Raw genomic sequence first — 17,938 nt, forward strand, 5'->3', positions numbered from 1 at the left:
ATCGTAGGGTAATCTCCAGTGCTGTGGTCTCTTGCCCCGATTAAACGGCATGTTGTCCCAATTAAGCGAAGTAAATCCTGGCTATTTTCTCGATTGGGTTCTGTTTTTTAAGATTTGTCCCAGATAAATGGCTGCCCCGATTAACCGGTGGCCCAAATAACCAGATTCCACTGTAGTAACTTTTTTTTTTGTTTAGATATTGTAAAAATGATGGGCAAACCCAAGAGTTGTGCTTTCAAATTAAACAAAAACTTGAAATTATTCAAAAGTTTGAAAACGGTGTATCTGTTAAATCTCTAAAGAACCATTATAATGTTGGTGACCAAACCATATGTGACATTGTGAAAAATAAAGGGAAGTTATTCAATTTAAAATTGAAATCGTAAAAAAATAAAGAGAAGCATTGTATTGGATGCATGAGTACTACTTGTTAAGTTTTTTTCATTTTTTTTCCGTGGTTAATTACGGGTAACTGAATCAGCTGATACCGAATAAGTGGATACGGGGGCACAACTGTATATTATTTCCTAAATAATATATTTGATTCTATCCTTCAGGGACTCTCATACATTGTTTCTCTTTTAAAATAAAAAAGTAAGTATTTTTTAGTTGATAGTGAAAATATAATGCATAAACTTCATAAGAAGTTGGAGAGGGCACACCAAAAAATCTCGCACAGGCTACTGATAGGGCACGGGGCCAGTTCTGCATATTTCTGTTATGAATGAAGACCTGTATAGGACATTGATATATTTTCATAGTTAATTTGTTTGACTATTCATCATGCATTCAATAGATAATGTAAAAGTACAGGGTGGGACATTTATGAAGTAATGAAATTTTATAATATACCCAGCTTCTTGACTTAATGTGGCCTCAACAATGCCCAACATACACACTACTCAGACACCCTCCAGTCACTGACAGAGTAGACTTAGCAAATTATACTCTAAAAGATATGAACATTTATGGACTATCTTTTATCGATAGCAGCAACTTGCTTAAGGGCGGGTTGCTGCTATGGATAAATGGATTGTTCATTGAGAGAAGACAGAGCTTGGTAATCGACGGACACTGCTCATCGTGGACTAATGTTTTTAGTGGATTCCCCCAGGGTTTGGTGTTGGGACCATTGTTGTTTTCTATATTTGCCAATGATATTGATGAACTTGTGTTAGGCTTAATTTCCAAGTTTGTGGACAATATGAAGGTAGATAGGGTTGTCAATGACAGTTCGCTACTGCAACAGCAACTAGAAAAGTTGGGCAGATGGGCTGAGACGGGGCAACCAAAGTTTAACATTGACAAATGGAAGTACTGCATATGGGTAGCAGTCACCCTAGAGTTGTGATGGGCATCTATGAGTTTTAAGAGTAGGGTAGATGCCCTCATAGGAATTAAAATAGGCGGCCTATTAAGTTCACAGCTACCCAAATCAAAGCAAGAGCTCACTCTTGTGAATCAGGCAAAACAGCGGCAATCTTTAAGGCAGAATGTGCTGGTCCCATAGGAGCTATTTATTGTCAGTGACTACTGTCATGGAAACAGAAATATATTCTACAAAATGAATACATGGAATAGGACCAGAGTATGTCTGCCATAGGCAGAAGTTAGACATTGTAGAGCAGATATCATCCTTAAAGGGCGCAAAAGGTGATATTGTTGTACACGTTGTCACCAATGACATTAAGAGTACGAGATCTGCAGACAAGTATGTCCGCAAGTATACTAAAGGTTGCAAGCAGATTTGCTGATCAGCATGAATTGTTGAGGAGGCTTCCATCCTGCAGTGGGTTGATAATGGCTGCACTTTACCTTTACCTTTTTTGCTGATGCTATCAAAGCAATATTAGTTGGGTTGGGTTGGAAAACTGATAGCTTAGGGGGATACACAGACGGATAGATTAAAAGTAGCCGCTGGCAGAGGGGATAGTGATTCTTGCACTGTTTCTATTAGAATGAGCAGCAGCCTGGAAAACAAGGAGCGGGGGATTTCGGAGACTGCTGGGAGCCTAGGCAGAACAAGTAAATATATGGACCGTGTTAGAGGGTAGCTAAGAATAAAAACAGTGCACGTATACTTGCCTGTACACCAACACCTCAAATTCATCAAATAAATTTGATGAATTTGAGGTGTTGGTCAAAACATCAAAGGCAGATATTGTTGGGATATCATAGACATGGTGTCACACAGATGTGACGAATGCAGAATTAAAAATTTGGAAGTACAATGTGTACAGAAAGGATAGGAAAGGAGGAGGGGTTATGCTATTAATTAACAAACACAAAATCTAAGGAAGTGCAGCCAGTTTACATGGGTGGACAGTGCAGTGTTGAGTCAGTTTTTGTGTTACTTAAGCACTGGGAAAGCAAAATTGAGTGTAGGAAAGTGTTATAGGCATAATGACTGCGATGAGTATAAAGAACAACTTTACAGAGATATAGAGTGGGCCAGTAAATCAGATTGTCTTATAATGAGGGATTTTAATCTCCCAGATATTGACTGGAATTTGTGGGTTGGTCATTCACACACTAGCAAGGCTTTTATGGATTTATTGTATGACTGTTTTCGACAGCAGCATGTTCGGGAAGCAAGCAGATGGAGTAACACTCTTGATAATACTCTTGATCTGATTATCAGTAATAATTCTTCGTGCATTAAGAATCTGCAGGTAAAGGAACTGTTAGGTTGGAGATTATTATTATTTATATATTGCAAGGAAGCCTGAGGCTTATGCTGCACCAACAAAAAAAAAAAAAATCCCCCGAGTTACTCTGAGAGAGTGTGAGTCAAAAGTTGAAGGGAATCACCAAGAAAGAAAAGAATGATGATACCCAGCTCAGGACCCTGGGTGTGCCAAGCCCATAATCACCATATGTGAGCCCCTGGGCAAATAAAGGAACCACTAGGTGGCAATGATCACAGTGTGCTGATGTGGGATTTAATCAAAGAGGTAATTACCATCAGCAGTAAAAGGAAGGGTTTTTGCTTTCGTAAAGGTCACTACTGTGGTCTAAAACAGTTTTTAAATTCTATACACTGGGACCAACTGATGATGTTAGCAACAGCAAATTCTAAATCGGAATCAAATTAATCTTGGAGGCTACTAGGATTTCAATCAGACTAAGAAATATTTTTCAAGGTTTAGTGAACCTTGAATAATAATGGATGTCAGATGAACTGATGAGACATGGCAGAGAAGAAAAATGCATGGGATGCATATAAATTAACGGGTGACTCAGAAGCATATGGTAGATATAAGTTGATCTGTAATCAAGTCACAAAGGTGGTTAGTCAGGTGTTAAAAAATGCCATCGTTTTTTATCCCTTTCACCTGCTTTTAAGAAGCATTTATTCTTCAAAGTGTCCCATACTTTTTCCACGGTCTATACAACTAATCTGACGGAATGAACGATGTTTAACGTTCGATTTCGTAGCAGCAGTCAGTCGCTGCCCTAGGGGGAAGTTGTTGTTGAAACGATACACCGCATTTAGTGGCCAGAGCAATTAGATGACGTCAGTCCCCTCTCCCCGATGGCAATGGATAGTTTGTGTTTGCTTAAATTGCCTCAGGAACAAAAAGAGCAGATTGCGACTTGTGACAGAAGAGAGTGAGAAATTAGAACATGAGACATAATTCCTTATGAGATTGAAACTAATAAATCCAATGACTGTCATTCTAAAATTCCGTTCATAAAAGTATATCAATTTATGTTCGATGACGCGATTTTAAAACAAAAGAAACTGCCTTACACAAACATGGGATTTCCTTTCTTCCTACAATATTTCATTTTCAGTTGTGTCAAATTCCAAAGTTGACAGTCCCCAAGTTCCTCGTCCCACATTATTGACCCATGAGGTCAGAATGGAAAGAGGAATGTAGAGGTATTTATAGGGAAAGGGGAAAGAAACCGAGGGAGCTTGGCAGTCTTAACGTAGGTTTTGTGGGATTTGGTGTTGGAAGAGTCAGAGTGAGATCTGAGAGACTTAGAAAACAGTTGAAGATTTACAAGAGGTTTTTCCAGTATCTGGTAGAGTTTTTATAGCGTCGAAAGTAGTGAAGAGAGAGTGGAAGATCAGCCGATAAAGAAAATCGAGGAAGATAGCCCAAAGTCGTAATTATGGATCAAACGGTAGTACCAAGGAGCACCGAGAAAGAAAGACATTTTGTCGCTAAGTGATTAGCCTTTTTCTGAAACAACATAAACTCAACTATTAGAAGTTAATTATACTTTTCCCTTGCCTTAACTTCACACACACAAACTGACCTCTCTTCTCATAAAAATCATTGACAAATGTGTATCTCCTTTACATAGTTAGAATTTAACAGTTAACATGACCTGACCAATTAGTTGTTATAATACTCTCAGTAGTTGTTAGGTTGACAGATGTATTCTTATTCTAATAATGGAACAATTGTATGACATGGCTGTTATCAGTGTTTGTGAATTTTCACAGGAGAAATAGTGGAAAAGCACATGAAGAACGTTCCAAAACTCTAATACTGCTAACAGTAAGATAATGCTTGTTATTCAGTTAATTTACCAAGCAACCACATACCAATTATTCTAAAACTTTGACCAGTTAAATTGTACTCATATATGACTTATATGTTTAATAAATCTTGTTTTGTTGATCATTTTGCCTCTTGACAATTCTCTGTTACACATAATTTATTGAGTAGATTTTGAGTTGGAGTTATGTGGGCTCAAAGTTCAACTTAAGGAGAACCTTTGAGTTAATCACAATGCGATCTTGATGCTGCGGGCTTACTCTTATTTAAGTCTGAGTGGGCTTGAGGGCGCAAGATTTTTGTCCCAATCCAACTACTGGACTATCATTTGAAACCCAGGTCTTCTCGAAATACATATTAGCGTACAGCCTTGTTAGAAGCTGAGCGATTCACAGAGAACATTACATAGACAAGCAGGCACGATAAAACAGAAGGAAACCTGTGGAATACAAGCAAAGGTAGATTATGAGAAATCTTTGGCAAAGGTGTTTACTTATGCAATCTCTAGAAGGAAGGGGATGAATCAGATTGGTTCACTTGTATCGATGGTTCAACTGTTGATAATCCTGCTCAGGTAGCTAACAAACTGAATGAGTATTTTGCATCTATATTTACACATGAGGAGTCATTCGGGGATTGAAATGCCAGAGGTGTATTGAACTCTGGAAGTGAGCAGAATGATTTTGTATTAACTGAGAGCAAAGCAGAACAGAAATTGTTAAAGATAAACTTAAAAAAGGAACCTGGGGTGGATGGGATCTATCCAGTTATATTAAAGGAGGCAGCAGAGGAAGTAAGCAAACCCTTAGCCATAATTATAAGACCTTCCTTGGACTCAGAGGAGGTACCCATGGATTGGAGATGTGCAAATGTGACCTCAATTCACAAAGGAGGATCAAAGGGTGACACAAGTGATTGCAGACCTGTTAGTTTAACTTCTGTTCCAGTAAATTAAAGAAGCACGACAGGATCATCTAGACAAGACTTCAGTTATAGTTTGGACTTAGCATGCATTTATTAAGGGGAAGTCACGTCTGACCAATTTGATTGGATAATGTGATGTGCTCACAAAGGAACTGGATGCAAAAAATGATTTTGATATTAATTTGATGTAGTTAAGAAACACACAAAATGTAATGCAGAGCATCTAGTTGACATGCGGGGGGGGGGAGATTTTAGGAAAGCTTTTGATACTGTTGACTACAGTGCAAATTGAAGCAGTATGGTTAAGGGCTAATTGCTGCTATGGATAAAGGGGTGGTTGAGTGGGAGAAGACAAAGAGTGGTATTCAATGGACACTGCTCTTTGTGTACTAATGTTATTAGTGGAGTCCCCCATGGTTCAGGGGGAGGATTTTAGGAAAGCTTTTGATACTGTTGCACGTGGAAGACTACAGTGCAAATTGAAGCGGTATGGTGTTAAGTCCTAATTGCTGCTATGGATAAAGGGGTGGTTGAGGGGGAGAAGACAGAGAGTGGTAATCAATGGACACTGCTCGTCGTGGACTAATGTTATTAGTGGAGTCCCTCAGGGTTCAGTATTGGGTCCATTATTGTTTTCTATATTGATGATGGTATATCAAGCTTAATGTCCAAGTTTGCAGACGATACAAAGGTTGGCAGGTTTGTCAAGGACACTACTGACACTATGCTACTGCAACAGGATCTAGAAAAGTTGAGCAGATGGGCTCAGAGGTGGCAACAGGAGTTTAACTTTGAGAAATGTGAAGTACATATAGATAGGTAGCAGTATCCACAGAGTAACATATCAACTGTATGATAATACACTCAGGATGGTAGAGAATGAAAAAGACCTTGGGGTAATTGTACAGTCAGATATGAAGTTTTCTGTGTAGTGCAGATAGTCTGCAAGAATAGCTCATGGTGTCTTGTCACTGATATACAGGAATTTTTCTAGCATGGATAAGGAGATGATTATCCCTTTGTATAAGGCAATGGTCAAGTCACACCTTGAGTGCTGTATACAAGTCTGGAGGCCTCATTTTAGGAAGGATGTAGAGCTGCTGGAATGAGTTCAGAGGAAGGGCAACAAGATTAGTGGATGGAACAAAGGGCTGCTCTTACAAAGAAAGGCTTCAATTTTTAAATTACAGTGTCTGGAGACTGGGCACCTGCGAGGTGATCTGATTGAGGTGTATAGGGCATTGAATGGTTTGAGCAATCTCAATGCTGATGGGATTTTTCCTCTTGCCCAGATTTATTTCCTGAGGGGATATACACTGAAAATTAGGAAAAAATCAGTTTTAGAATAGATGTATGGAAATTTTCCTTTATCTTGCGGGTGGTTGATTGCTGGAACAAACTTTGATCTGTCAATTGACAGAACAACCTTTGATCTGTCAATTTTAGAAGTTGACGGCTTAAATAAATTCAAAGCACAACTAGACAAGCATTTGGAGCTCTGCTAATGCTAAGTATAGGTCAATGTTGAAAAAAAGTCATAAGTTTGGGTTAAATCTGAAAATGTCTGCAAGTCTGCCCAGACACGATAGGAAGGAGTATATGACGAGAGCCTTTTCAATCAATTCAGCCCTGAAGAGGTTGTGCAAGGCTCATGGGATAGAATTTTTCTCAGCGTGGTCTGTTGTTAAGAGGAAGGATTTCTTCTACAGGGATGGTATACAGTTATATAGAAAGGGTGCAGGAATATTTGCTGACGCTATCAAGGCAGAGTTAGGTGATTAAAAAGACTATTGGCTTTAGGGAATGGGGGGGGGGATTCACAGACAAATGGATTAACAGTAGCTGCACACAATAGAGAAAGTGATTCTTGGATTTCTTCTTCTCCTTCTATTGGAATCTGCAGCAGCCTGAAAACAAGGTGCTGGGGATTTCAAGGACTGCTGGGAGTCATCATGGAAGAAGTAAATACATGGGCTCTGTTAGGGTAATTAAGAATGAGAAGAGGCACATTATACTTGCATGTACAACAATCCTAGGAGCATAGTAAATAAATTTGATGAATTTTAAAAGTGCTGGTCAAGACATCAAAGAAGGATGTTGTTAGGATATCAGTGGTGTGGAAAGCAAAGTGCTGGGGAATTCAAGGACTCTGCGAGTCATCATTGCACAAGTAAATATGTGGGCTGTATTAGGGTAACTTAGAGTAAGAACAATGGTCAATACAGGCACATGTATACTTGCATGTACAACAATGCTAGGAGTATAATCAATTAATTTGATGAATTTGAAGTACTGGTCAAGACATCAAATCTGGATATTATTCGGATATCAGTGGTGTCATACAGATATTTTTTATTTTTATTAATAACAAGATACACAACAGGTAACCATTAACAGTGTATCTGAGATCAGAACAATAAACATAATAACAATAATATGAAATCCAACAGGAAGATAAACATTAAAATCATATATACAAAAGAGGATTGCATTAAATTAAGTTACCGGTAAAACAAGTAATAATTAATAAGTTAGAGAATAGAAAAATAATAAAACACATAATACTAATAAACTACAATAATTAGATCAGAGCTAGTCACTTTGCAGTTTAATAGAAGAGGCAAACTTGTGGATGGAGTTCATCAATGATTGGAAGTTGTCAAAGAAATCAGTGAGAGAGTCATTTTCTGATTCTGTTCAGTGGACTGAACTTCATAAAGTCCGTGGTGGCAGAGTCAAGGCAAAATGGTGTAAGGTTCCTGACTTGTCTACAAGGAGCATTGAAGTTGATTTTGATTTCTTAAGGATATCAGATGCTTCATAAGTTCCAATGATTACTTTGGCTAGAAGGGTGATGTCAGCAGTAACTCTTCTGGTGCACAGAGGCCTCAGATGAAAGTAATCACACAGCTATTCATAATACACTAAGTGACAGAATAGAGGATTACGGTACGTATGGTAATGGACAAAATTTTTTTGGACTGCTTCAATTTTGTTAAAGTCTTTGTGTGAGGATTCCAGATGGGTGAACTTAATTCAAGGATTGGAAGAACAATAGTTTTATAAAAGATAACCACATATCTGTAGTTTTCGAACTTCTATGTGTTCCATTTGATGAATCCCAGTGTTTTGAATGCTTTGCTGGTGATTTTAAGGACATGAGCATTGAATTTAGCACTGCTGGAGAAGAGAATCCCCAAGTCGTTAACTTGGTCACACCTTTCAATGATCACAGAGTTAATACTGTACTATGTATTTATTAGTTGTGGAGATCTGTCGGATGAGAAAGAGATTACTTTGCACTTCGAGGGGTTAGCTGACTTGCCATTCAGAGATAGCCACAGAGAGAATTTATTGAGAGCACATTGAAGCTGTTGAGAATCGGTAATCTCCTTCACTGCTGAGTAGATCTTAAGATCATCTGCATAGAGAGCAACTTTAATATTGGAGGTGTAGATGAAAGAAGGAAGATCATTTACGAAAACAATGAAGAAAAGAGGACCTAAGGGGGAGCCTTGTGGTACTCCACTTAGTGGTATAAAACAGTCTGAGTTCACTTGATTGATGATATCGCTCAAGGAACGATGCGTAATATAGCTACGTAGCTATGAGAGCAAAGGGTCACGGATACCATATAGCTTAAGTTTTTCCAGAAGTTGTTTGTGCAGGACTTTATCAAATGCCTTAGGTATGTCTGTGTAGACTGCATCAGCTTGAAGGTGATTATCAAGCACTTCAGAGGTGTATTGCCAGAAAGGAAGCAAATTTGTGACTACTGACTTGGCACTGCAGAAATCATGTTGATTCTGATCAATGAAGGGCCGGAAGAATTCAAAGAGATGTTTGTTACTGCTGGTCGAAGAGTTTAGCCAGGCTGTTTTGCAAGGTTATGGGTCTTTAATCAGTTACATCATTTTTATCACCTTTTTTGAAAATAGGAACTATATTGACCTGCTTAAAGTGCTTAGGATACTTCCCCAGCCTGGGAGACAAGTTGAAGATCCGCAGCATGAGGGGTTTTAAGGTAGTGACAGTCATTTTCCAAAATAAGCCTGGAATGTCATCTGAGCCTCTAGTATAGTCATTTCTCATGCTTTTTAATGCCGAATTTAAATCTTCATCAGTGATAAAGAGGTTAATGAGGATATCATCTTTAACAGATGTGAAGTCAGGAAATGAGGCAGGTCTCAATGTATCATTTGTTCGAATTCTGGGAAAAATGTTTGGCAAACTCTTGAGCAATACTGAATTCGTCCGATAAGAGAATTCCATCTGCATTATGGAGTTGTAACTTTCTACTGGTTATATTCTTATGCTTCATGTAATTCCAGAATGGTTTGATATCTCTGTGAGTAAGCAGACTATTCTGAACTGACTCTGTATACATATTGTAAGAGTTTAATATGAGCATTTTCACTTCTTTGTGGTGTTGGTTGAATATTTCATAGTATTGACTGTCACCTGATTGCTTATACTTGTTTCTATAGAATTCTTTGGATTTAATTTTATGTATTAGTTCACTGTTATACCAGTGTGAGTAGGTAGAGCATGCGGTCAAATGGGATTGAGGAATGTCAGATATAACTGATTGGACACAGTTGATCAGGTTGATGGTGAGCACATCGATGTTATCCATAGCGCCAGAGAGCTGCGTGTCTATGTTGCTGAGAGCTAGGTTGAGCAGAGGCCAGTCAGCCATTCTGAAATTGAATCGTGGAGAACGGGAGCTACATTTGAAGTTATGAGAAGTCACAGTGATGTCAAAAGTAATTGGCGAATGACCCGAGTGAAATATAGGGTTGTCATTGCGAACATCTATATGAGAAGAGGAGAATATTAGGTCAAGGTAGGCATTTTCTCTGGTTGGAAAATTGCAAATTTGTTCAAGACCATAGCTGTGAAGCATATTAAAGAGAGCCCTAGTCTGCAGTAATGGAGAAGAAGATCCTAAATTGGCCAGTTGACAGTTAAAGTCACCCAAAACCATTGCTATGTCAGCAGATTGAATTAGTGGGAAGATAGATTCCAGCAAGCTTTCTAAGTACTGAAGGTGGATATTAGTTAAGGGAGGTGGAAAATAAAGCAATACGATTAAAACTTTTAACTTGCCAAGATGAAGAAGGCAGTATAGTGATTCAATATTTGTGAAATTTGATGCAATTTCACAGAGTATATGTTATTGTTGTTATTTGGTTTTTAGGAGCATTAGCAACTAAGGCCATATTGCTCCGGGATATGCGGTGGTCATTCCCTGACCTTTCCGCATCCTCCATATTTGGTGGTGACGGGCTCGAACCCCGTCTAATCAAGAAGCGTGTGCTAACGCACCGCTGCTCCTTCCCACCTGGCTACGGAGGCGCACACAGAGTATATGGTTAGAATGTATAATAGCTACTCCGCCTCCACGAGATCCTCTGTCCTTTCTATGGATTCTATATTGCTCATCTATAATCTCCTGATCATCAGTATCTATGGAGAGCCAGGTTTCAGTGAGCAGGTAAATGTCATAAATATGTGAGCCTTGGATTGCTCTAAAGTGGTTTAGGTTGCTAATTATACTCCTGCAATTCTGAAGGTAAACACTGAACAGTTGGGCTCTGGGGATTCTATGACGAGAGGAGAGCATAGTATGTGTAGATAGCAGGGCCTCTGATTGCTATGCCTGTGGAGAAGAGATTTTGGACTCCCTTGATGGTCTGTCCATGAAGCATTTTACTAGAGCCCCTGATAAGAGGGATCTGAGATTCAGCACATTTTCTGTTTGTGATGGAAGGCATGTTATTATAAAAGATGAGTAGGCAGGACACCGTGTCTTCAGAGAACGGACATCTACACCGAAACCATATTTTTCTTTAATTAAATTGATAAGATCTTCTGATTTAGTGGCGGGTCCAAGCCTAGAAACAAAAATTCAGTCTTTTGTGGGAATAATTATGATATCGTACTTATGTTTGAGTAACTGAGATTTTTCTGCAGTAGTTACATTCTGTGTTTGATGAATTTTGGCTGGAAGCTTCGAGGAAGTATCTTGAGATATAGAGGCGTTAACATTTTCTAAAGGTTTCTTCTGTTTTGATCTTTGGTGTGATATTTGAGACTGGCAATCAGACACAGGTTTACTCACTGTGGCGGCAGCCCTACAGACAGGTTTGCAGACCTCATGTGGCAGCAGTTATTTTTGCATATGTTGCCTTAACTGATGTTGAAGAGGATTCCACTTGGTGACTCTGAGCTTGTAAAATAGAGGTACAGACAGAACTGTTCCGCAGAGGAGAGCAGGTGGTAGGAGTGGTTCGATATACATCAGAAGAACCATCTGACAGAGTCTGTTTGGCAATAAATTGCTCTGTTGAATGACTTGAATCATGAATGTTAGCAGGCTTTGGCAAATTAATATTTGCAGCAGTAGGAGTATTGAGGCCAATGGAAGATGAAGATCTGGTCTCAATACTAAGGGCATCGTCAGGTAATGAAGAATTCTTATTCACTTTGAGCCCATTAGTTTAAAGAGTAGGTTCAGAATTCTTCCTAGCTTCCCTTAAGTGGCAAGACATAATTGACTTGATTTTTAATTTGGGCGTTAATGTCGGAAATTTCAGCTTGTTGATTAGTTAATATTGTTCTTATACCACGAATCTCTTTAGATAGCTCGCAGTTTCCTTCGTTTCTTTAGATAGCTCACAGTTTCCTATTAGAATCCAGGGGAATATCAGATTTTGCAGTATGAGGTATGCTGATTATCAGAATTTGAATGAGGATTTTCTGCATAGTATTAAAGAGTAGTTCCTGGAATTCAGTTGATTGCAGAATACAAAAGGTTGGATTCAGAGTTTCATTAGGGAGGGTGTTGGCGCTGAAATCTTCTGGCAGCACAAATATATGTGTTTAAGTTGATGCATCTGAAAGTTGATGCGACCCTGAAGACAGCAAAGGATTAGAGGCTTCATCCATGTACAATTCAGAGTCAGTATTTCTAGTTATTGGCATGATATTTGTCTCAAATGAACTAGAGTAGGGCATTTCAACTTTGAAATGCCCTACTCTAGGGCATTTCAGGTTCCGTGCTGTTTTGTGTTGCAACAGTTATGGGGCTTTTCTGAGAATTTATAAGTCAACATCTATCACAACAGAATGATTTCCGACGACTTTTATTCAATTTTTTCAGGTCAGATTGGTTACAGTCATTGCATATTAATTGCTTACACTCAATGCATTGGACAATGGGGTCAGAGCTGGTCCCACAGATGGTGCAGATGCTAGAATGAATTTTGACAGAAGGTAGTATTTGTCATATTGAATTCAGTTACTGTGGTGTTACTAGACAATTTAATATCACCACCAGTTGTGGTTTTGCAAGCAATTGGCACTGTGACCAGCCGGTCGCCTTAGTTGTCCTGCAGTGAAATCCACAGGTAGCAGGGGTCTAAGTAGGGAGGGGAGAGCAAGAACGGCTATGCGAAACTCTAATGCCTGGTCAGGGTCAAGTGTCTGTTGGACACATGTACAAGATAATGGCTGAAAGCACTTATATAGAGTTGCAGAATGAACATGCAGAAATTCATTTAATGCTTATATGTTGTCTGCTCAAATAATAAAGTACTTGCACCTGGCAATCCAAGGGCGTATCTTTATGTGGTGGCACTAATAGGAACTTAATACTTTAATTAAAAAACACACAAATCAAGAAAAGTTTACGGAGCACATCATACAAACAGCCTGACACAATCGTTCCCCCTAGAGGATTTTTGCAGTGCAGAATCGGAATTTGGGGAGATCAGTGTGTACAGAAAATGTAGACATGATAGGAAGGGAGGTGGGGTTATGCTATAGTTAAGAAACACACAAAATCTAATGTAGTGCATCTAGTTTACATACGGAGTAGGGGGACAGTGCAATGTTGAGTCAGTTTGGTGTGTCTTAAGCACTAGGAAAGCAAAAATGAGAGTAGGAGTGTGTTATAGGCTTGATGGCTCTGAGTACAATAAACATTTGTACAGAGAAATAACGGTAAATCAGAATACCTTATAATGGGCGAATTTAACTTCCCAGATGACTTGTGGATTGGTCACTCACACACTAGCAAAACTTTAGTGGATTTATTTAAAGGAGGGTTTGACAAATTATTAGAAGGCTTATGAGCAAGCGAAGTGGGTTAGTGTTTTTTTTTTTTTTTCTTTTGTTTAATGGCCACTGCTGTGTGAGTTAGCTCCCTTGCCATTACATATAGTAAATTATCTTCACATGTTTCATTAGTGTTAAGGAAAATGTAAATACAGATGATGTTGTCTTAAATGTTTCTTCACTGTGTTTGCTGACCTGAGTAGTAGTAATAGTAGTAGTGGCATGTGATGCAAGAAAGCAAGTATATGAGCTTATGCAGCATCAGCCAAAAAAAAAAAACAAAAAAAATAAACACACCATTCCCTCCAAATGCCTGTCCAGTTCCTCCTTAAATTTATTCAACCTATCAACTTCCACAACGACAGATGGAAGTTTGTTCCAGCAATTAACCACCCGCTGGCTAAAGGCAAATTTCCGCACATCTATTCTACATCTGTCTTTTCTTAATTTGAATATATGCCCCTTAGGTTCGTAATCTGAACAAGTGGAAGGATCCCATCAGAATTCAGCGTGCTCAACCCATTCAAGGCCTTATATACCTTAACCAGATCACCGTGCAGGTGCCTAGTCTCCAGCCACTGCAATTTGCAGAACTTAAGCCTCTCTTGGTAAGAGGATCCCTTAATTCCCCTCACCAATCTTGTTGCCCTTCTCTGTACACGCTCCAGCAAATCCTACATCCTTCCTAAAATGAGACCTCCAGACCTGTACGCAGTACTCAAGGCGTGGCCTGACCATTGCCTTATACAGAGAGACAAACACCTCCTTTTCCCTGCTAGCAAAATTCCTATATATCATTGACAAAACCCCATGACCTGCCCCCGGCAGCCTGTCTGCATTGCTCAGAAAACTTCATATCTGACTGCACAATTACGCCCAGGTCTTTTTCATTTTCTACCACCTTAAGTGTAGTACCACACAGTTGGTACGTTTCTCTGGGGTTACTTCTACCCATAGGCAGTACTTTGCATTTGTTAAGATTAAACTTCAGTTGCCACTTCTTAGCCCATCTGCCAAAATTATCTAGATCCTGTTGCATAGCACACTGCCATTACTGTCATTAACAACCCTGCCAACCTTTGTATCATCTGCAAACTTCGACACTAAGCCTGATATACCTTCATCAATATCATTGATAAATATACAAAACAACAGTGGACCCAACACAGAACCCTGTGGGACTCCACGAAGAGCAGCACCCATTAATTACCACCCTCTGTCTTCTCCCACTCAACCATCCTTTTATCCATTGTAGCAACTTACCCTTAATACCATTCTGCTCTAATTTGTACAATAGTCTTCCATGCGCAACAGTGTCAAAAGCTTTCCTGAAATCCAAATATATGATATCAAAATTATTTTTTGCATTCAGTTCCTTTGTTACCACATCATAATATCCTATGAAATTTGTCAGACAAGACTTTCCCTTAACAAACCCATGCTGTGTCTGAATTATTGCTGCAGTCTTGTCTAGATGATACTGCAATGCATCTTTAACCAGTGACTCCATTATTTTACCCGGAACAGAAGTTTAACTGGTCTGTAATTACTCGTGTCACCTTAGATCCCTCTTTGTGAATTGGGGATACATTTGCACATCTCCAGTCCATGGGGCCCTCCCCTGAGTCCAAGGATGCTCTCATAATTATGGCTAAGGGTTTGCTTAGTTGCTTTGCCACCTCCTTTAATATAACTGGATAGATCCCATCCACCCCAGGTGCCTTTCTTATGTTTAACTTCAACAATTTCTCCTCCACTTTGCTCTCAATTATTACAAAATCATTAAGCACTCTGCTACAATTTGATAACCTGCCATTTTCAAACCTCATGTGTGAATGTAGATGCAAAATACTCATTCAGTTTGTTTGCTATGTGAGCAGGATCATCAACAGTCAAACCATCGATATCAAGTGGACCAATCAGATTCATCCCCTTCTTTTTAGCGTTTAGATAAGTAAAGAAATCCTTGCTGTTTTTCTTAGCATCTTTTGCCAACGATTTCTCGTAATCTGCCTTCACCTGCCTAACCTCCTTTGTGATCTGATTACAGACTAGCTTATATCTGCCATAGGCTTCTGAGTCGCTTGATAATTTATATGCATCCCATGCATTTTTCTTCTCTGTCACGAGTCTCATTAGTTCATTTGATAACCATTTAGGCCTAAACTCTGAACAATATTTCAAGTGGAATGTTTTGGACTCCATGGAATGTCCAAAGACATTCCATGGAGTCCCATGAAATGTCTTTGGAATAAACTATAGTGCTCATTCAAGTCACATGAAGTGTATGCTCATTTCTGTTAACATCTGATGACTACTTTGAAGAGCAACGTATGAGTTCATACCATAAATTGGTAAAAGTATTTTCAGAAAGAACACAGTTTTCATTAAAGTCAAAAGTGGACCTACAAATGATTAATGTATTGTGAATAAATGCTCATTTTCTTAAAAGGTATTGGTTTGCTTCTACTTTTGAGAGTATGTTGTATTATAGAAACCTCATACCTAGATTTCAGTAACATTTTTATATTTTTCTAGACTACAATGGGTAGGATAGAAATGAAGATTGGCAGGTTGCGAGCAGGATCACGTAGAAGTACTTCAGGATCAACAACTCCAAAGATGGAAGAAAATTCTGACATGTAAGTATAAGACATTGTACCAGGATTTAAATAAAATAAATAAATAAAGGGTTAAATAAGTGTTTATATTAATCAGTTGAGAAATGTAATTATAATTGTTTAGATGCAGAAGTAATTGTAGTCTTTTTTTTTTTTTTTTTTTTTTTTTTTTCTGTGATTCTTTGAATATTCTAAAGACCATGAACTTGGATATTTTTGTCACTTGCCCTTTTTATTTGATGGACTTTAAGGCATACCACATAAACCTTAGCTGTGGAATCAATTTATATCAGCTCTTCTGTTAATCTAAATATGTAATCCTTATTTGATGCAGAATTGGAAATGGACAAAAAATACTTTTTGCTGTTGCTGCTTGATATGGAAATAGATAAAAGGTCTAGGGCTGAAGGTAAAGAAAGTCAACGTGAGAACCATGAGAAACTTTGGTAAACTTATACCGAGCAAATTTGTTTCCTGCTACTACAGTTCTCCCTGCATTCTCTGTAAACAGATGGTGCGTATTATTGGTAGTGGCAGTAGAAGTCGATAACAATGTATAAATTAGTTTTATGTCATTATTTAAATCAGATTATTGGAGTTCATGAGTCTAATGTCTTCGCGGCTGAAATTTAGTTAAGGGTATACCCTCCATACTGCCTCAGTCTTAGGGTGTTTATCTCCCCTTCCCGCTGTTTTGAAATAGAAAAACGACTTATGCAGACGGTGTGTGTTGTCACTAGTGGCAGTAAAAGTCGTTTTCCTATCAGATTAAAACAGCGGGAAGAGGGGGGATAAACACCCTAAGACTGAGGCAGTCTTGGAGGGTACCCATAAGTAAATTTCAGCCCACCCATGAACTTCAATAATCTGCTTTTAATAATCAGAAAAAAAACTAATCAATACTTTAATCAATCAATAATTATGACCTTATATGCCACTACCGATAATACAGGGTGTCTCAAAAATATTGGTACAAACGTTTAGGGGAAGTAGGTAACATCTAAAGGAATGTGAATCCCATAGGAACCCATAACCGGAAACTTCACGGGAAAGTAGTAGCAGATGAACAAGACGCAGAAATGACACAAGACAGTAATTAGTGGCAAACATTTATTTGACATAATATTAACAATGGAGTACGAGATGGAGGCATTTCATGATGTTACAACAGATGCTCGAAGGTTCCACCATGAGACGCGATGCATGCATGACACCAATGCAGCATGGATTGGCAGACACGGTTGAACACACTTGGAGTTTCTTTGACAGTAGCAGCAGCTCAGACGAGTCTCACCACGGATTCCATTTCCGTCTCCACAGGTGATTTCATACACGATAGGTTTGAGGGCCTCCACAGAAAGAAATCAAGGCCCGATAAATCAGGTGAGCGTGGGGGCCAGGCAACGGATCCACCATGGACAATCCATCGACGCCCAAAAAGCCTGTTCAAATGATCACGAACAGACCTTTCATAATGGGCAGGTGCCCCGTCATGTTGAAACCAAATGTTGCGTCTCACATTTGCTGGAACATCGTCAAGTAACCCTTGTAGAACTTGTTCAAGAAAGGTCCGATATTTAGTGGAGTTCATGTGGGATGGTAACAGGTATGGGCCCCACTAGGCAGTCACCGACCATACCTGCCCACACATTTATTGCGAAGCGATGTTGTGCCCCATGGGGGCACACACCGTGTGGATTGTCGTGAGCCCACACATGAGCATTGTGCTGATTGAATAAGCCTTCCCAAGTGAAATAA

At 39.0% G+C, this 17,938-nt stretch overlaps 1 protein-coding gene across 1 annotated transcript in view; it reads left to right on the top strand.

Annotated features, from left to right (window-relative positions):
• The window catches only part of LOC150078991 (multiple PDZ domain protein-like), a 798,800-nt gene that overhangs the window by 725,933 nt on the left and 54,929 nt on the right, over positions 1-17,938 (top strand). The window contains exon 21 of the mRNA XM_090382913.1: positions 16,098-16,201. Coding sequence (XP_090239039.1) covers positions 16,098-16,201 — 104 coding nt within the window. The remainder of the gene's footprint in view (positions 1-16,097; positions 16,202-17,938) is intronic.

This window comes from Mastigoproctus giganteus, chromosome 10 (genome assembly GCF_048544385.1).
Source record: "Mastigoproctus giganteus isolate SK-2022 chromosome 10, ASM4854438v1, whole genome shotgun sequence".
Taxonomy (NCBI): Eukaryota; Metazoa; Arthropoda; class Arachnida; order Uropygi; family Thelyphonidae; genus Mastigoproctus; species Mastigoproctus giganteus.